The following is a 21,076-nucleotide window of genomic DNA, read 5'->3' on the forward strand; positions in this document are numbered from 1 at the left end:
GACATTACAAATCATATTTTGGTAAAATCTAATTACTTACTGGTGGTCCTGGAGGGCCGGGAAATCCTCTTGCACCTGGAGATCCCTAGTAGGGAGAAATCAAGGAATAACATTAAGGAGAATTTTTTAAATGTGGTCATCTAGAGCATTGTGCAGAGTCTTTACCTCTTCGCCTTTTAGACCAGGTAATCCTGGGATACCTGGGTGGCCCGGACATCCAGAATCAGGTTCATCTCCCTAAAAATGTAGAATATTTAGAGATTTTTGTGCAGTTATGAATTGAATCTTACAATGTACAGCTTAAGTAAATGACTAAAATTATTGATCCTCAATTAAATACTTACCACTTCATCAGTCTTCTCCGAAAGACACTAAAAAGTGAAAAAAATATTTAGAATGAAAATGTAATAGAAAGGAAGCATATATTTTAGAGTTAACTGAATTAGTTGACAGCTAACAATTGAAACACATGCGCCTATCATAATTAGCATTAACTTTAAACATGATCTGCAATACTCGAATGTGAAGTCTGCACACACTTGGGACACAATTCATTAAAGCGTTTCATGGTAGAAATCTGGCATAAAATCTTTGAAAATTTAGATGCAACTTGGAGTTATGCCTAAATTTCTCACTTTTGGCATTTGCGTGTGACTTTCGCCCAGCTCCAGCAAAATAGGTTAGGCTAGGCTGTTACGCCACAGGTCATCTAATTCATGATAAGCTGTAGCGTTGCCTATGCCAGATATCTCACTCCAATACATCACTGGAGTTAGATTTGTCGCGATGGACATGGAGGCACACGTCACTCATCAGATTCTCCAGATTCATGAAGAGGTGGTACGTCTTCATGAATCAGGAGCGTCTCACTCCAGCACACCCCAGCAAGATAAGTGTAAACAATGTCAGTCTTCATGAATCGGTCGCTAAGTGTTTTTTTACTCTCAGGTTCAAGAGTAGCTTTACTGAAAATTCATTAAAAACTGTCAATACCAAGAATAGGCGTCGTAGTAAAATGAACGAAGAAAGACACTGAACATTATTATGTTATTCATGGTTAGATTGCTTGGACAATACAATGTTGTTACAACATTAATAAATATCTCTATAAACAGTGCTCAGAAACATTATGACATATAGAAACATACATACAAAAATACAGAATACTAACACAGCTACAGCTCTCTGTAGAGCTATAGAACCTTCTCATAAAGCCACTACTTTTTGTTTTATTTTTTAAGTAAAAGATATTGGTTTGCTTCTACTCATATGGATGTTGAACCTTTGATAAACAACATTCGCCCCTTAATATTTCCATTTTTTGCTGTTATATTATGCTGTATAATGATTGTGTACCTCACTGAGTCTATGAGTCTGGCATCTATAATTGACTGGTGGACAGCTCCATTCAACATATGACAGGTTAGGGTGAGAGGGAAGGAAAGCTTGATCCTAGCTGCCAAGGAGCAAGTGATGGGTTTATAGATGTCTGTCAGTGATGGAGAGCCTATAAGAAGCTGTAAGCAGGTGAGTCTGTTGTAGCTGCAGTGAAGAAGCCAGTGCGGGCTAGTGCTTGCAGTCATGTGCCAACTAGAGGTATTTGTCTTCTCTCAATAGAAGCGAATTGAGCGAAGTTGGAAAAGTCTTGTTGGCACATGACTGGAAGTATGCAAATCGCATACAAGGGACCTCTTGACAACCTGCTCACACTGGCAATAGCGGTAATGTTGATAGTGTGTAAAAGCATGCTGTCATGATTCAGCAGCCTGCAGTGACATAGAATAACTTCAGACTTTTGTTCCAAGCCTAGACAATCCCTTTTGAAGTCAATAGGCATGTCTATTAAAGGTTGCCCGCTGATTTGTGGAGACTGTTCCTACACTGTGTGTTTGGGTCAATACTAGAGGAGACCAGAAATGCTTCCGTCATCCACTCAATCAGGTATTTGCCAGTGAACCCTCATTCTGAAAGGTGCAGCTCACACCAATACATAGTTTGAATTTTGAATTTCTTGGTTAGGGTCAAGTTTAATTAAATGCCAATGGCATTGTAAGATTTGAGCTTTTTGATCCACTTGGTGATCAAAGACCATAGACTGATGACTCAAAGTTTAAGGTGATGTACAAATTTACGCATATGTAGTTGAGATCGGTCTGAAAGTAAATTTTTAACAGGCATCAGAAGTGCTAGGTTACCATACACAGTTGGCTGATGCAGTCCTGAATACAAAGCCACAGTTAGGTAAGCTGAGAAAGGAGGTAGCCCATGAGAAATCCACAGTGGTACAGAAGGTTTGTGCAAGCTCTTTAAGCCATTGTAAGTGCAACCTGACCATTTCAGGGAAATGTGGCTGATCTTATGGACTTTAATTTCTGATAAGAGGCCAGAGTAGCTGTAGCTACAAAGTTAAGTCCTGCAACAGTATGTTAGTTGAAGTACAATATTTTCCCCGAGAGTGCATGTAACCACCAGACATTGTGCGTCTCTTAAAGTGGCTGTAAATATAAAGATAATTGCTCTGTGTACATACAAAAATAAAGCAATTTGTTAAGGAAACTGTAACGTTCTAGTTGGGTGCCACTCCCTTACTAAAATAGCCATTTGTTAAGAAGAAGCATGTGACAATCCAGCGGCAGCCATTCCCTCACATGCTGGACAATCTGTTTAACTAAAAAATGGAATGTTAGACTAATATGCATTACAGCCTCATAAATACACATTACATATAACCCCCCACTTTCTGTGAGGTATGAACACCATGATAGTGGAGAAAAAACTATTTCCAGTATATGGTTGGCTTAGTTCTGTTCAGCTTTTTCTGACATACATACAAGCTTGTGGAGCTGCAGGTTGTGAGCTCAGTGGGTGTTCCCTGTTAAGCAAATGCTTTCTTTCCCCCAGCTATTGCCATAATACTCTGAATTTTTGTACCTGTTTTTCCTCCTTTTACCTCTATTACACTACTAAGGATGTTAAAGCTGTGTTTTTATATGAGAAAATTAAGCTTAAAATCTTTTAGTGATCACATCAGGCACTACTTGGGGCTTGATAATAGTATCCTATCATGATATAGCTGCATCAACGTAAATCACGGAGCTACAACTTTTAAAAGGTGCTTCACTGTTTTGTTTTACATTTTTTGTAGTAAAAAGATGCACAATGCCATTAAAGGGCTATTCTAATCTCCTAGATCCTATCCCAATATATAGCAGGTGAAATAATAATAATATAGCAAATATCTCCAATTAGAAATGTAGTATTGTTCTCCTGATTAGCTATGTTGCTTACCTCAGGTGCAGGGCCTTACAGCTTAGGTATCCATGGTTATCACCACTAGCAACTAACTGTCACTATATGAGTGGTCATAACCAAGGATACTTAAGCTATTGCAATGCCCTAAACATGAGGTCAGCAACATGGCGAATCAAGAGAACTATACTACATTACTAATTGGAGGTATTTGCTAATATTATTATTACACCTACTACATATTGGGATAAACTCTTGGAGATGGGAATACCCCTTTAAGGAATATATATATTTGAAGAAAAAAGTGTACACCTGGTACTATCCATCTCATTAAAATGAAATAGTTAAAAATAATCTAAACCCACAATATAAATTCCATTACAAAGTAAAGCAATATTGTAAAAAGAAAAATATCACACAGACGTTCATTCACAAGACAAGGTAGTGGACCGATGTACAACTTCTGCATACCCTCTCACAGTCCTCTGCTCCAGGAGTCCCAGGTTGGCCTTGTTCTCCTTTTTCTCCTTTCACGGCGGATGGAGTTTTCTGCCCATTGGCACAGTCCCCACAAATACTCTGTATGAAGCAGGGGATATCAGATAAACTAGATCACCCCCATAAAGTGGCTGCTCCTTTGTTCCAAGGATTTCCCACTAGACACACAAACTTCAAAAACAGGCCACTAAAATAAATTAAACCTGTGTTGTAGTCCCACATTCCTTTTTGTCTTTCCCTATGACATCCTCACCTTCAGGATATCAATGGTTCTTTCTGCAGCCAGGGCTTCCTGTGAAAGAAAAGGTTTGTTACATAATTGTATAGAAGGTCGAAGACACATGAGACACACATAACTGCACAGTGACCCTGCAAAGCAAAATGGCACAATGGAAACACCAGAAAAGGGGAGGGTAGATGTGCACGTGTCACAGCTGCCCTACTTCTTCTGTGTGACAGGGGTTGGGGGTACATTTAGAGAGCGTGGCACTGACACACAGCAGAAGCACACCAGCGCTCAATACCTACCAGTTCTCCTGGAAATCCAGGTGGTCCTGGCATACCATTGTGTCCGGGCAAACCCTACAGTCAAGGAAGAAATCTGGGGCTAAAGCTTGTGCCATATGTCTCCATTATCTGCAATGTGTGCTTCCCATACATAAATATAAATCACGATCAACTCCAAGAACAGTTTTATCGGGACACACAAAGCAGTAATGAAGGGATACTTGGCTGTTTCCCTTAGTTGCCAATGGGCACTGTACCTGTTCTCTCTGTAGTGTTCTAGCATATTTCTATGTACAGTGTATCTTTCTAACCAAACTTAAACAAATCAGGAATAATCTGTATTCCAAACTGGAACATGAATATACAAGGGTTAACTTTTGTACTATGTAATAAAGTGCTTGAGTTGTAAACAAACCTTGTTAGGTGAGGACTGTCCATGTAGCCTTATAAATTACATTTCTATGGCCATTCTACACTTCGCATCATTGAAAGTCTAACACCAAGAAGAAAAACTCATGGAGTTATGGAAATCACAAAATCAAAACATGTTAATGATATGCAAATGATGACAAAGCGGATACATTTTCAAAATATCTTGATTTTTTCAGTACTGAGTAGGAGCAGCACCACACAGAAATACACGCACTTGCACGCCATTGCATACAATCAATGAGATTATTATTGTCTGAGGAATATTCTGCCACACTGAATGGACCAATGATGTCCTAGAGGTGCTTGATGGGATACAAGTCCGGACAGACTGCAGGCCATGGTAGTATTGTGGCACCCCAGTGGTCCGGTTGCCACAGTAGCATTGCCCTTCTCACAGGGGGTGATGCTATGCTTGGAAGCAAGAAGGGGGTCCCCCATGCTAGGTAGCACCAGCAGTCAACACTTTCCTGACTCCATACCAGAATGGGGAGCTCTAAAACCCAGTTCATGAGGAGCTTCCCTATGCATTCTGGCCTGCAGGAGTGGTGAACTGAAAGGGAAGAGCAGAGCAGAATCAAGCAGACACAGTCTAGTCAGAGGTTAGGAAACAGAGCAGTGTCAGAGCTCCCCAGAGCAGAGTGTAGAGACACAGGACACCGGAGTCCTAGGTTGTTCAGGTACTGAAGGCCTGGCAGCTGTATCCGGAGGGCAGGAGACTGCATGTCTTCTGGCCACATAGAACGCCCGGCGGCACAGCAGCATATGAGAGCTCTGAGCAGCTACCAGAGGAGCAGCACCTGTAAAAAAGGCTCAGGCTGTCTGCCATCCGAGTGAGAAACAGTACATAACGAGTGAGAAACAGTACAAACACCAGCAAGAGGGCCACAACATAGCTTTAAGAAGCAGGAACATACACAGGACAGTGTAAAAGGAAGGCCCCAATTGCTTCCAGGCTGCCTGGACCTCTGTGTTTGAACCAGTTTTCCTGGCCTACACCATTCAGTACTAAAAAAGTAAAGGAAACTACAGTCCCTGTGTCGTCCAGTTATTGCCTGCATCTTCGGTCCTGCACCCCAACGTTAATTCCTCATTCCTCATCATAGACTATACCGGTTACCCTGGGGCCCTGCTCCACCTGTGCAGAGCTGTACCATCATTGCTGCGTCACCATTTGCCACAGCGGTCCCATCCACCAGCGTCGGCCATACATTACCGAATACCACAGGTGGCATCATGACTCATCCCCCTTTAAATATCCCTCATTTAAAACGACACTGCCAGGGTCACGGAGTTGGGCCCTGCCGCCATGATCTCCCAACAGAACCAGCCCGGTTCCGAGTGCCCCACGGCCCTCGTGGGCATGTCACTATGTTTAGGACACGCAGACTGTATGCAGAAGCAACATTTTTAACATGACAATGTCAGGTCAAAATGGCTCTAGAGACACTTTGGAGAAATAGCGGTATTACTGATCCACGATTTAGCCATTCTGCATTGCTAATTAAATGTCACATATGAAGCCTAAGGGGGGGGTTTACACATTGCGACATCGCTTCCGAAATATCGTCGGGGTCACGTCGTTAGTGACGCGCATCCAGCGCCGGTAGCGACATCGCAACGCGTAAATCCTAGGTGCGACGATAAACGATCGCAAAAGCGTCGAAAATCGGTGATCTGTGTAGCGTCGTTCATTTTCCTAATGTCGGGTCGACCGCAGGTACGATGTTGTTTGTCGTTCCTGCAGCTCCACATATCGCTGTGTGTAAACCCGCAGGAATGACAAACATCACCTTACCTGCATCCCGATGGCAATGCGGAAGGGAGAAGGTGGACGGAATGTTATGTCCAGCTCATCTCCGCCCCTCCGCTTCTATTTGCTGGCCGATTAGTGACGTCGCGGTGACGTCGCTGTGACGCCGAACACACCTCCCCCTTGAAGGGGGGATAGTTTGGCAGTCACAGCGATGTCGCCGAGCAGGTATGTGCGTGTGAAGCTGCCGTAGCGATAATGTTCGCTACGGCAGCAATCACCACATATTGCATCTGCGACGGGGGCGGGAGCTATTGCGCTGGACATCGCTAGCAATTGCTAGCGATGTCGCAACGTGTAAAGCCCGCCTAAGACTTTAAATTATATCTACACAAACCATCATAAGGCATTAGCTTGACATTGGGCTAGGAGGCAGATATCCAGCTACAGGTGTTCCATTGACCTCATACCCCAGGTTTCAATGGCTGTCATTGTACAGAGCAAGAAGGTAATGGAAGCTGGAATGGAGGTTTATCCTCTTTAGTAATAGGTCCCGCTTTTCTCTTTGACACAATAATAACCAATGATATGCCCTGAAGAGGCATTCAGCAGAGAGCGTCACACTGGACCAACTCCCAGGATTATGGTGAGAGGCCGCATAATGTATGGTAGATGGACCTCTCTTGTCTTTATTTAAAGTACACAAACAGATCAACAGTACAATGATTTAGTCATATAACCAGTTGTCTAGTCATTTCTCCAAAGTGTCCCAGGAGCTGTTATCAACACAACAGTGCTGGGTCGCATATTGCTCATAATGCTGGGAGCAGCTTGAGTGGCCTAAAGGTGATACCATGGCCTACATTGTCTCCAGACTTGTCTCTCATTGCGCTCATCTGGGATATGATTGGTCATCAATTGCAAAAGAAACTGCAGTAGTGGATCTTGATAATTTGTGTGCCCAAATGTATTCTGTGTGCCAAAATATTTCTCAAACAACCATTAATAACCTCATTGATAGTATGTCAAGGCGTATAAGTGTGTATATTTTTGACCTCATACTTGAAATTAAATAAATTGGCATGTTTTGAAAATGTTATTTCCATGTTATTTTCAGCATTTGCATATCATTAACATGTTTAGCCATCCTGTGATTTTCATTACTTCAAGTCTTTTCCTTCTTGGTGTTGTTAATTTCAATGGTAAGCTGTGTATTTCCTTTGATATAGTAGTATAGTGCATTAGCTACCTAAAGATATTTATCCCCTTACAACAGTATAGGTGTTAAATATAACAATAACCTGACGGTTGGGAACCCCACAGACCCAGAGAACAGTGCGCTAAAGTTGATGGTGCATGACCATTGCTCCATGAAGCACCCCACCATACATTTCCCACAGGGAAATTTGGGACCCTACTTCTCTAAATTAGTGATCAGGCTCCAGGATTGATAAATTTATGTTAAAGGATAGATGATCATTTTATCAGAGATATCAATAACTGTTTGTTATAAAGGCATTTTTGTTACTGCAGGTCTATTAACCCTAAATTCCCTTCAAAACCTAATAATGATTGGATCATTGCAGATAACCCCCCTGATTTAATTTTCAGGGTCCTCATATCGGAATGTTAGCCTGTGACATAGAGTGAACATTGTGACCACAGTTATCTTTCATTCCCTAACTAAAAAAATAATGTTTCTTTCAGGTTGACAAAATGTAGTTGACCCTACAAAGCCACCATAATGTAAACCATGAAAAGAAAAATCAATATTGATTACAATGACCTCTCTTTGCCATTGGCAAGTACAATGCCAATAATAGAAGTATAAGGACATATCAAAAATTGTTTTTTATATTCTTCCCCTTACATGGGACAATGGGATATTGGTTTTAAGTAAAATTTAAATCTACGCATATGAATGACACTAACGTCTTTTTGGCATTTCAAATGTTACTTTCTCGATGTATCATCTTCCAAAGTTATACTCCATGTGATATATCTGCATTATGTGTCTTTATGCCCCTTGTGTGTTCAATATCGATCTCATGCAGGCTACAAAAATGTAGCTAATAACAGTATTATTATGCATGAAAATTCCCACCATAAACTTTCATTTGGGTCCCAGTTTTACTTTTCTCCCTTCCTAAATAAAGAATACGGCTCACCTGGTGACCGGGTAATCCTGGAGGACCGGGAGGTCCAGGTGGTCCAGGAGGTCCCTGAAATAAAGCAGATAATTGAACAGCAAACAATTGTGAGATGATGGCAAACATCTAAGTATGGATATGATTAAATAAATGAAAAACTCTTTATGTACTTAAAAAAAATATACTGTATATATATTTTGGTGATGCTCACGTTACTCTACTTGGTGTTTAGGTATTGCCTTTTTCTCAAAATCTACACCGCCCTGCAAACCTGAAGCAATTTGATCTTATGTGACCATTTCTTAAGGGTGCTTTACACGCTGCGACATCGCTACCAATATATCGTTGGGGTCACGGTGTTTGTGAGGCACATCCGGCGTCGTTAGCGACTTCGCAGCATGTAACACCTCTGAGCGACCTAAAACGATCGCAAAAGAGGTAAAAATCGTTGGTATTGGAGAGGTCGCTCCAACACCAAAAATCATTGACAGGTGAGTAGCGAGGAGCCAAATACAGGACCATTCTTGAAGAAAACCTGTTGGAGTCTGCAAAAGACCTGAGACTGGGACAGAGATTTGTCTTCCAACAAGACAATGATCCCAAACCTATTGCAAAATCTACAATGGAATGGTTCACAAATAAACGTATCCAGGTGTTAGAATGGCTAAGTCAAAGTCCAGACCTCAATCCAATCGAGAATCTATGGAAAGAGCTGAAAACTGCTGTTCACAAATGCTCTCCATCCAACCTCACTCAGCTCGAGCTACTTGCAAAGGAAGAATGGACAAAATTTCAGTCTCTCGATGTGCAAAACTGATAGACACATACCCCAAGTGACTTGCAGCTGTAATCGCAGCAAAAGGTGGCGCTACAAAGTATTAACTTAAAGGGGCCAAATAATATTGCACGCCCCAATTCTCAGTTATTTATTTTTTTAAAAAAGTTTAAAATAAGCAATAAATTTCGTTTAACTTCACAATTGTGTCCCACTTGTTGATTCTTCACAATAACATTAAAATTTATATCTTTATGTTTGAAGCCTGAAATGTGGGAAAAGGTTGAAAAATTCAAGGGAGCTGAATACTTTTGCAAGGCACTGTATGTTTTTCATGGATATAACCCGTATCTTTTATAGTCCATGGGGCGTTCACATGTCTAATTTTTTTAAGTACTCAGTGCCAGATCAAAATCAGCAATGAGAGTCAACAAGTCAGTGAAAAAATTGGACAGGACTTAGATTCCATTTAAGTGCTGCTCATTTTTCATGAACTATTAGGTGCAGAAACCTTTTTTGTTAACATAAGAAAAAAAATGATGAAAATCAGAAAAAATTATGATGAAACTTGGATGAATAGCTGAAGAAACTTATGAAAATCTCTAGTGACACATGGTCTATTTTTTTCTCATATGTGAAAAGAAAAATCAGATGTCTGTATGCTTCCTATTGCAGGTAAATGGGTTTCCAAAAGACTAAATTAGTGGCAAAATATAGTGAAAATATCATTAGAATTATAATAGTAACCTTTTCCTAGTGCTAGCCATTTGCTTATTACTTACTAAGGCCAGAGACACACTTGTGTGTGACTCGTGCAAGGATCGCATCGCATTACACTGCCTGGACCGGTATCACGGGTGTGTCAAGTGTGACAGACAGTCATGTGGCTTCTGGCCATAGAAGGTCACAGTGTCTGGCTGCGTAGAATTCTCTCTGACTCTCTCTGACTTTCCATTGTTCCTGCTGTCAGTATTCATTGGTATAGGTAACTTTCCTGCTGGTTTCATCTTTCTCCCTTTTAGACACAGGAGGAGCTCGATTTCCACCCAGCTGTGATCATCAATATTCCCTTAGTGTTTAAATACCCCTTCTTTCCTTGGATTAGTGCTGGTGATATTTTTCAGCTCCTTCAAGCCTAGATTGCAAGCAGGTGGTTTGTACTCCTATGTGGTACAGTTGCTGAAAACTCTGCTGAACTTCTACCTGAGTCAACTAATGATAAATAGTTCATGCTTTTCCCCCTGTGTGTCCCCCTTGTGTCTTCTATAGTTGTTTAGTGGGGTTGACGAAGAGCTCATCCCATCCGATCCCTAATTAGGGCCCAGCACTAGGGATACCTAGGGTCAGGTATCCACCTCGGCGCATAGATTCAGAACCTATCTAGGCTGGTGAGGGACCCCAGGGACCAGCAGTAGGTTCGGTAAGGGGTCAACATCTTCCCATACCCTAGACACAGGGTTTCCCTTTTGCCATATGCTTGGTACTTCCCCTTACCTAGCATGACAACTGGACAGTGGTTTTCCTGATGAGTGTGTCAGCTGCATTGAAATACATGAAGCTGATATGCCAGGAAAGTCGCTGGCCGGTATGGTCCTTGCGCTGTGATCTTCGCTTGTGTCACACTCAAGTGTAACTCAAGCCTTTTAACAGTGATACACATGTGGTCTAAATTGTTGGTACCCCTCGTTTAATGAAAGAAAAACCCACAATGTTCACAGAAATAACTTGAATCTGACAAAAGTAATAAATTAATAATCTATGAAAATGGACAAATGAAAGTCAGACATTGCTTTTCAACCATGCTTCCACAGAATATTTAAAAAAATAAAACTCATGAAACAGGCCTGGACAAAAATGATGGTACTCCTGAAAATGTGACAAAAGGGACAAGTTAAATCAAGGTTAGCATCACAGGTGTCTACAATCTTGTAATCAGTCAATGGGCCTGTATATAGGGTTACAGATACTCACTGTGCTGTTTGGTGACATGCTGTGTACCATGCTCAATATGGAAAAGAGGAATCAAAGGAAAGAGTTGTCCCAGGAGATTAGAAAGAAAATTATAGACAAGCATGTTAAAGGTAAAGGTTAGAAGACCATCTCCAAGCAGCTTGATATTCCTGTGACTACAGTTGCACATATTATTCAGAAATTTAAGATCCATGGAACTGTAGCCAACTGTAGCAAGAGGAAAATTGATGACAAATCAAAGAGAAGGATAATACGAATGGTAACAAAAGAGCCCAGAAAAACTTCTAAAGAGATAAAAGGTGAACTTCAAGTTCAAGGAACATCAGTGCACCATCCGTCGTTGTGCCAAAGTAGACTTCATGGGAGACAACCAAGGATGACAACATTGTTGAAAAAAAATCATAAAAAAGCCAGACTGGAATTTGCCAAACTGCATGTTGACAAGCCACAAACTTCTGGGAGAGTGTCCTATGGACAGATGAGACAAAAATGGAACTTTTTGGCAAGGCACACCAGCTCTATGTTCACAGACAGAAAAATGAAGCATATCAAGAAAAGAACACTGTCCCTACTGTGAAACATGGATGAGGCTCTGTTATGTTCTGGAGCTGCTTTGCTGCATCTGACACTGGGTGTCTTGAATCTGTGCAGGGTACAATGAAATCTCAAGACTATCAACGATACAGGTAAAATATATCTTTGTACCATGTTAGCCAGTAGAGATATGTTCTGTTTCATATAACTTGGTTGTTTTTTTTTTTTTTCTTTTTTCTTTTTACTGCACTATTCTATGTCCTGTTGTGTATAAATATGTGACTCTTCAGATTTTGTGTTATACCATGCCTGATGAAGAGACCTGAGTGGTCTGGAAAGCTTGCTATTATTACTATCTTTTCAGTTAGCCATTAAAAGGTATCAACCCCTGAGGACTTTAGTTCTTTTAAACAATTTTTTATCAAGACTATCAAGAAATTCTAGAGAGAAATGTGCTGCCAGTGTTAGAAAGCTTGGTCTCAGTCGCAGGTCATGGATCTTGCAACAGGATAATGACCCAAAATACACAGCTAAAAACACCCAAGAATGGATACGAGGAAAACATTGGACTATTCTGAAGTGGCCTTCTATGAGCCTTAACCTAAATTCTATTGAGCATCTTTGGAAAGAACTGAAACATGCCGTCTGCAAAAGGCAACCTTCAAACATGAGATAACTGGAGCAGTTTGCTCTTGAGGAGTGGGTCAAAATACCTGTCGAGCGGTGCAGAAGTCTCATTGACAGTTACAGGAATTGTTTGATTGCAGTGATTGCCTCAAAACGTTGTGCAACAAAATATTAAGTTAAGGGACCATCATTTCTGTCCAGGTCTTTTTCACGAGTTTTATTTTTTAAAAAATTCTGTGCATGGTTGGAAAGCAATGTCTGACTTTCATTTGTTTATTTTCATAGATTTTTTAATTTATTACTTTGTCAGATTCAAGTTATTTCTGTGACTATTGTGGGTTTTTCTTTCATTAAACGAGGAAACGAGGGGTATCAACAATTTTGACCACGTGTGTATAAACTGAACAAATCATAGGCCAAACAAACCATGTGTAATTTTGTTCTAAATCATAGTTGTTTGAACATCAGAAAATTTATTGTAAGATGATTCACGTACCTATATTATTTCCCATACAATTTGATTAATTGAAAATGGAAATCTTAAAGAGCAAAAATGATGGTTGTTTCAAACTTGATAGATTAAATTCCCAGAATTAGTTATTCATGAGTTTTTGGTACTGTGTATTTTAACTGCTGAAAAAAATGCATCAACTTACAGTTCCAGTAAAGTAGATGGGATTTTTAGAAATCTCCTGCACACCGCGCTTTTTTTTTTTCACTCAGCGTTAACTGACCTGCAGTATTGTTTTGTGTTGCTTTCTCTTGTGAATACATGGAGTATTCAATGTGAATTTTTGCCATAAGTTGCTTTACACGCTGCGACAACGCTAACGATATATCGTCGGGGTCACGTCATTAGTGACGCACATCCGGCGTCGTTAGCGACATCGCAGCGTGTGACACCAAGGAGTGACGATCAACGAGCGCAAAAACGTGAAAAATCGTTGCTCATTGACACGTCGCTCCTTTTCCAAATATCGTTGCTGCTGCAGGTACAATGTTGTTCGTCGTTCCTGCGGCAGCACACATCGCTATGTGTGACACCGCAGGAACGACAAACATCTCCTTACCTGCGTCCACCAGCAATGAGGAAGGAAGGAGGTGGGTGGCATGTTCCAGCCGCTCATCTCCGCCCCTCCTCTGCTATTGGATGGCTGCCGTGTGACGTCGCTGTGACACCGCACGAACCGCCCCCTTAGAAAGGAGGCGGATCGCCAGCCAGAGCGATGTCGCAGGGAAGGTAAGTCCGTGTGACGGGTGTTAGTGATGTTGTGCGCCACGGGCAGCGATTTGCCCATGACGCACAACAGGTGGGGGCGGGTACACTCGCTAGCGATATCGGTACCGATATCGCAGCGTGTAAAGTACTCTATATAATTGCATAAGATATGAAAAATAAGCATGTAAAAAAACTTACAGTATATGCGGTTTCAGGGCATTTCTGCTGTGGAAACACACTAAAAATGCATGTAATCCACACATAACTGTATCAATAAAGTTTTCTCATAGCCAAATTCCAGTAAAAAACTAAGCAGCTTAATTTGAAACATAACATACCAAAAAGAAGGATTTTTGTGTACTCACCGTAAAATCTCTTTCTCTGAGTCTTCATTGGGGGACACAGGACCATGGGTTATGCTGCTGTCACTAGGAGGCTGACACTAAGTAAACAGAAAAAGTTAGCTCCTCCCCAGCAGTATAACCCCTGAGCCGGAGGCGGGCTCAATCAGTTTAGTGCACAAGCAGTAGGAGGAGAACCAAACAATCCTGAATAAAACAAGGTAAGAAACTATGACGATCATTCGTGTGACCAGTGACCTGGGAATACAGGCACTGGGGCAACAGGCATGTCCTATATAACAAAAAACACAAGCAGGGTGGGTGCTGTGTCCCCCAATGAAGACTCAGAGAAAGAGATTTTACGGTGAGTACACAAAAATCCTTCTTTCTCTATCGTTTCATTGGGGGACACAGGACCATGGGACGTCCAAAAGCAGTCCCTGGGTGGGAAGAAAAACCATCACCGGAGATAGGAAGGAAGCCACTTCCCCCTTGCTGGGCTTGACCCAGACCTACAAGCGCCTAATGCTGTTACCAGTGTGCCAATGCCACCCGCAAACCCTACGCCAAGACTGGCCTCTGCCGAAGCTTGGGTGTGAATCTGGTAGAAAATAGTCAAGGTATTCCAGCTAGAGCGGGTGACGGACCAGGGGACCTGGTCAATCGACGACTGGAGTCCAATCGTTCGAGGGTGCCCCTTGCCCGGTAGACCGCGGCGGAAATCCGTCCTTCATGCGATAGTCTGCACATATGGAGGAAAGAATCCATGTGAAATTCTGGCCCCTGGCGCCGGCACACGCTTCTTGGGCAAGGGTGGAAGGATGGATTGACGGTCGGTGAGACCGAAAAATGGTGTCCTGCAGACACGAAAAACTGAGGGCTCGCACCAGCCCTGGAACGAACTATGCCCCTTTTAGGCTGAGAGAGGAGCCTAGAACCAAAAGACCGAAACCCAAAGTCCTCTGCTGGAAGGAACAGCGAGGTGTCTTGGACAGAAACGAAAGGTTCTGGCTGTAGCCCCCCCTTGTCCTGCTGGCGGAGCCGGAAAAGTGGGGAAAAAATGACAAGAGGGCTGTCCGCCCTGATGCCGTCTGTAATAACCCGATGGCCACGAGGAGCCCACCTATCAAAACAGGTGGGAGCAGAGAAAAAAAGGGGAACCTTGATCGAACCCAACACTGGGTTCAGGTCCCACATCTCTAGTGAACGATGAAATAAATCTTCGAGGAAGCTTGATTCCCGGCCCTCTTCAATGCCTACCATCATCTTGCCCACAGACCTGACGAGCCAGCATCCGGGATCCACTGATGAGGCCATGTAACTTGGGACTTCTGAGCCCTGGTAGAATAGAGGGGCCCCGACACGGAAGAATTTTGCGGTCTGGAAGGGGCCACGGGGCCTTTGCGAGGAGATGAGTAGATTATGTGAAACTATGCTCGCCTGGGTCACTCCCGATCTATCGCTTGCCTCGGTCCATCTTGAGAACCCTCGAGATCATAGGAAGCCGCGGGCAGATGCACAAGAGCCTGAACAGGCTACACGACCGGACTAGGGCGTCGACATCTAGTCCCGAGCAGGTGCATACTCTAAGCACCCCTGACTGAGATTTGGATCGGAAGGCCAAAAATGGTCCACGACCGGAGGTCTTCCTTCGCCAGAGATCTGGCTGGTGATTTCCGCGTTGGAGCCCTTTACCTACGCGAGGTCCATCCTACCGCGGACATCGGCCGTCTAAACGTCCACGCTAGGGATGTGCTGCCGAGATTAGCGAGCGAAGGGACCCGTCCCAGAGCAAGATCTTCTTGGCCTCTTCCCTTGCCATGACACTCTCTGCATCTTCCTGGTGGATGATGTAATCACCGCTGTGGCATGGTCCAACTGGAACCTGGCTGGGTCACGGCGACCTAGAGAAGAAATTGTAACTGGGCTAACCAGCTGCCTCTGAAGTCCGGAATGTTGAAGGAGAGACGACGCTCTAGGAGTGTCCCTCGGGACCCTGCCGAGGGATGGTGGGATAGCAAACCCTAGCACGGGGGGCTGGTGACGGTTGATAATAAGCTCCAGAGGAGGAAAGGGAGCTTCCCAGGGATGGTTGCGAAGACTGGTCCGCTAGGAGGGGATTGGCGGGTCACCCGCGAAGACGGAACCTTCCTGTCTCCGTTCCTCAGATGGAGAGTCCGGGATGAAATCTGGTATGTGCACCGTCGCTATCACCGCCACAGGCTGTGAAGGAGCCAAAAAACCGAAGGGAAGAAACGGGCGCGGGAGGCAAAAAGCACGCGGGGCTCTGTGTCAGGAGGGAAAAAACTACTCCTGCGTGAGGAGTAGCCACCCTTGAACGGCTCGAATACTGTGCCTGAGGGATGATGGACCGGACCGGGCCGGGTCCTGGAGGGCTCCTTCCGGTAGCTCAGCTACCCTAGTAGCAAGGAAGGGGTAGCTTCCTAGAGGGTGATGATGGTCTAAGCCTCAAGGCGATGGTTCTTGAAGGGAGACTCTGGGCCTCCCGGTCGTTTCTGGGCGGAGACAGCCTAGCAGCTCTGCAGAGTAGGATACGTAGGGACAGTGATCCCTGTAAGCTTTTTTAGAAAGGCTGGAACGGACCGCAGCCATGCAGGGCGGAGATGGCTGTTGTAGGGATAAAGGCTTCCAGACGGGTTTGCGTGAGGGAACGAACCTGGTGCATCAGGGCCGATGCCAGGAAAGGGATATACCCTTCTCTTACGTAGCCTAGGGGGGAGAGTAGCCTACCCTGACGTAGCCTAGGGATAAACTCGACTCGACCTATCTCCGAAAGGGCGTTCCCGAAAGTCGGAAAAAAAAAAAGTCAGCGACTTCCTAGATGTCGAATCTGCGTTCCTGATCCCGAGTCAGAGGTCTCGATGGTGGGAACACTGATGCTAGAGGTTCAGGCCGAGTAGCGGGCAGACATCAGGTTTGTGAAAAGAGGGTACTCACTCAAGAGGATACCCAGCCCTGGGTCGGCATAGGTGGGACGTGGACCACTGCGTATGGTGTCCGGGAAGTCCCTGCGGAGCGGCACGATAGTGACGAGAAGCCCAGAGGAACCCAGGCGGGTCGCATAAAGGGTAGCGTGTCGCTTCCTTTCGGAGCCCCCTTCGAGAAGGGGCAAGACAAATAAACGGACTTACCACTGGGAAAAAACCGTCCGGGGATTATCCATGATCACGCAGTCACCGTGCGAACTGGCTGTCCACTGAAAAAAACCGCAGTGGCCCCCACCTTGTTCCCTGCAAAGAGGCATGCCCCCTTTCTCCAGAGCCCTTTGGGGGGATGAAATGACAATAACACGACTTACCGCTGGTAAACGCCGTGTCTGGTTGCCGTCTGTGATCATTAGCGACTCCAGTATAGTGTGCCCCTTCTTCTCCGAAATCGCCTTGGAGAAGGGAAAAAAAGACAATGACAAGACTTACTGCTGGTCAACTCCGTGTCTGGTAGTTGTCTGTGAGCCCGCGGTAACTCGGCGAGCTCTGGATGTCCTCTGAGCACATAAGGGTCTGCTTCAAATGTCTTAAGGGAGACCTGCGTGCACGGAGAGAAGAGGGCTGTCCGTAGCCTTACGGCTTGACTCACCATTTGTAGCAGGCTATTCGTCATGCGCCAAGACATCTAGGTCCTGCTCTGAATCCAGCGGAGGTGGAAGCCTGGGCCATCACCCCAGATGTCGGAAGACTGCCAGAGGAAAGACAGTCTGGACCTGGGGAATAAGTGGAAACTGGGGAGCCACAGGGACGAGACCTGGCGGGTCCGCTTCCAGCATAGGAGAAAAGGTCCCTGGTACGGGACTCCCCTCCCCGAGGGGATTGCGCCAGTCCTATGGATGGTATGACCGAGCATCGGCCGGAGACGCGGCGCATGCGCACGAACCCGAGGGACGTAGCGAGGGGAGTGGTGGCCTGAGACAGGGCGTTACAAGCCGGCAGGGGTCAACAGCAAACTGACATCTTCTTGAAACTAACTCACAAAAGAGGGGACCGAGTCTTGGGCTTACCGGCCCAAAATCACTAAAAAGTCGAGCTGGAAACGCTATGTACTAAAAACGTGATAGAAAAACAAGTGCCCGCATAAGCAATGTAGGAGTCAATGTATGAAGATCATGCACGTATCTATAATAAAAAATCGACCCAATATAAAAAAATATACACTACCAAAAGAGTGTGTTCTGTTTTTCCCCGAAAAAGGTTGCTGCAGCCTCAGCAATCCGCAGATGTTGTGTTTTTTTTTTGTCTTTTAAATAAAGTGAACACTGAGGGAGCGGGAAAAAATATCCCCCACCCCCCTGATGATGCCTGGGGCAGAGCGGAGGGCGGAGAAGGAGAGGCCGGCGGCCAATAGCGCTGCGCAGGAGGCGGGCCTGGGACGCCGAGGACTAGGCCGAAGCCGGGGGCTAAGGTAGGACGCTGCCGCGCGGGCAGAGGCAGCGCCGGCGGATCCGGCCGCGAGGCGGCGGCGTCGCGGCCTAGGACGCCGAGGACCCGGCCGAAGCCGGGGGCTAAATTATGACGCTGCCGCGCGGGCAGAGGCAGCGCCGGCGGATCCGGCAGCAAGGCGGCGGCGTCGCAGCCTGGGACGCCGAGTACCAGGCCGCAGCCGGGGGCTAAATTTGGACGCTGCCTCGCGGCAGAGGCAGCGCCGGCGGACCCGGCCGCGAGGCGGCGGCGTCGCGGCCTGGGACGCCACGGACCCGGCCGAAGCCGGGGGCTAAATTTGAGGCTGCCGCGCGGGCAGAGGCAGCGGCGGCGGACCCGGCCGCCCGGCCTAGGAGTCTTCAGGGAGCTCCGCGGATGCAGCGGGTGTGCCCGGCGACTAGGCCCAGACCAGGGCCTAAATTTTTGCAGCCGCCCGAGGGGGAGAAGGTAGGAGAGGGTGTCCTACCTGATCCTCGGCGCGCTCCAGAGTGCAGGCTGAGACTCTGCACATGCTCCTGTGTGCTCCGCTCGCAGAAGGGATGGCTGCGGGCACCAGGGAGCCGGCTGAAGAAGGCAGGGAGGTGGACCTGGTGGGGGATAGAAACCCCTAAAAACGTAGCAGCGCTGCGGGCCCCATCCAGATCGAGACGCGCTGTGGTCCAGTCCCTATTTGCCGAGCCCCTTGCGCCCTTTGGGGTGATACCGCAGAGCGGATAGGGGTGCCCAGGAAGATTCTGCCCCGCACGAACACACCAGGGATTGGTACCGCGGGAATGGACGGGGGCGAGGGCCCGAAGACTCAAACCTCTGCGACCCTAGGGAGTGGTACCCACCGGGCTGCGAGAGCTGAGGAAGATAAGTACGATACCTGCAGAAACAGAAAAGTACCACAGATGAGAGCGACGAGCGTCGCCGAGAAAAAATGAAAAAAATACGCAAAAAATCAAGTGGCTGAAGGGGGCCCAGTCGGCCCACATCAGCCTCCTACGACACTAAGCAAAAAACTGGTTGAGCCCGCCTCCGGCTCAGGGGTTATACTGCTGGGGAGGAGCTAACTTTTTCTGTTTACTTAGTGTCAGCCTCCTAGTGACAGCAGCATAACCCATGGTCCTGTGTCCCCCAATGAAACGATAGAGAAAGAGACATTAAAGCAGAATACAAAACACAATAAAAACACATAGGAAAACGTACTGAAAAATGCAATGAAAAAATTTCGTAATTTAGCTAATAGGTGCAGAAATGTTACAGAAAATCTGCAACAACAAAAACTCATAAAGCACTAATTGTGGGAACATAGCCCAAGACCACATGCACATTGAGTTATTGGAGAGGTTTTTACCTCAGTATTTGTAAGCCCAAACCAGGAGTGGAACAATCAGAGAAAATGTATAATAGAAACATGGGCACCACTTCTGTATTTCTTACCTACATTTGGTTTTGGTTTACAAATATTGAGTTAAACAAATCATCAAATACTCAAAGTCTTAAGGCCAAGTCACACACAACGACTTACCAGCGATCTCAAAAACGATGCAACCTGATAGGGATCGCTGGTAAGTCGCTGGGAGGTCGCAGGTGAGATGTCACACAGTCAGATCTTACCAGCGATGCAGGAACAATACAGGTCGCAGTAGCGACCTGTATAACGATCTCAGCAGTCACTGTGACCCTGTCACACAGTGTCAAACACAGCGATGTGTCCTGCCCAGCAGGACATCGCCTTTGAAGAAAATGACCTGGACCATTCAGCAATGACTAGCGATCTCACAGCAGGGGCCTGATCTCTGGTAAGTGTCACACATAACGAGATTAACCAAAACGATGACTCAGCTGCGATCTCGCTAGCGATCTCGTTATGTGTGACAGTACCTTTAGGGTCCACTGTTAATGAAAAACAAATAGACCCGCCTCAATAGTAGATTTAACTTACTATAATCTACAATAGTAGATCTAACGTACTATTAATACGTTGATATATTTAGTTTGTATGGAATACTAGCTTGTTTTCCAAAGATCATGTAAAGCTAAATAAAATGTTGATTGATACCTATAAAGGTTATAGTAAAAAAAAGAGGTCAACATAAAACCAACCTGGATTCCATATCGCCAGAAATCACCACCTTCTGTATTACCCTGTGGAAGAGAAACATACTTGGTAAGCCCTAATTCAGACATCCATGTTGCACGTATGTGTTCTATCTGCATTTTTCATGGAGAAAACACATATCCTTTGTAATCAACAGTCATGGCCGAAAGTGTTTACACACTTGAAATTGTTGCAGAAACAAAGTATTTCTCCAAGAAAATTCTTACAATTACAAATGTTTTGTCATAAACATATTTACTTTCTTTGTGTATGTTGGAACAACACAAACAAAACGAGAAAAAAGGCAAATTGTACATAATTTCACACAATACTGATCTAAATCCCAATGAACACCACTGGAGAGATCTTAATATTTCTTTTGGGAGAAGGCAGTCTTCAAATAGGAGAGACCTGGAGCAGTTTGCAAAATAAGAGTGGTTCACAATTCTAATTCATGTGTATGACAAAACGTGTAATTGCAATAATTTTATGGGAGAAATACTT

General features: G+C 45.0%; 1 protein-coding gene across 4 annotated transcripts in view; it reads right to left on the reverse strand.

Annotated features, from left to right (window-relative positions):
- The window catches only part of COL16A1 (collagen type XVI alpha 1 chain), a 345,470-nt gene that overhangs the window by 59,000 nt on the left and 265,394 nt on the right, over positions 1 to 21,076 (reverse strand). For 2 of the 4 annotated variants that reach the window (XM_075336131.1, XM_075336129.1), the window contains exons 41-48: positions 20,578 to 20,619; positions 8,605 to 8,658; positions 4,276 to 4,329; positions 4,001 to 4,039; positions 3,721 to 3,828; positions 345 to 371; positions 166 to 237; positions 41 to 85 (exon numbers count right to left, since the gene is read on the reverse strand). In XM_075336131.1, coding sequence (XP_075192246.1) covers positions 41 to 85; positions 166 to 237; positions 345 to 371; positions 3,721 to 3,828; positions 4,001 to 4,039; positions 4,276 to 4,329; positions 8,605 to 8,658; positions 20,578 to 20,619 — 441 coding nt within the window. The remainder of the gene's footprint in view (positions 1 to 40; positions 86 to 165; positions 238 to 344; positions 372 to 3,720; positions 3,829 to 4,000; positions 4,040 to 4,275; positions 4,330 to 8,604; positions 8,659 to 20,577; positions 20,620 to 21,076) is intronic. The other 2 variants (XM_075336132.1, XM_075336133.1) reach the window with 2 other exon arrangements.

The sequence above is a fragment of the Anomaloglossus baeobatrachus genome, chromosome 2 (assembly GCF_048569485.1).
Source record: "Anomaloglossus baeobatrachus isolate aAnoBae1 chromosome 2, aAnoBae1.hap1, whole genome shotgun sequence".
NCBI lineage: Eukaryota > Metazoa > Chordata > Amphibia > Anura > Aromobatidae > Anomaloglossus > Anomaloglossus baeobatrachus.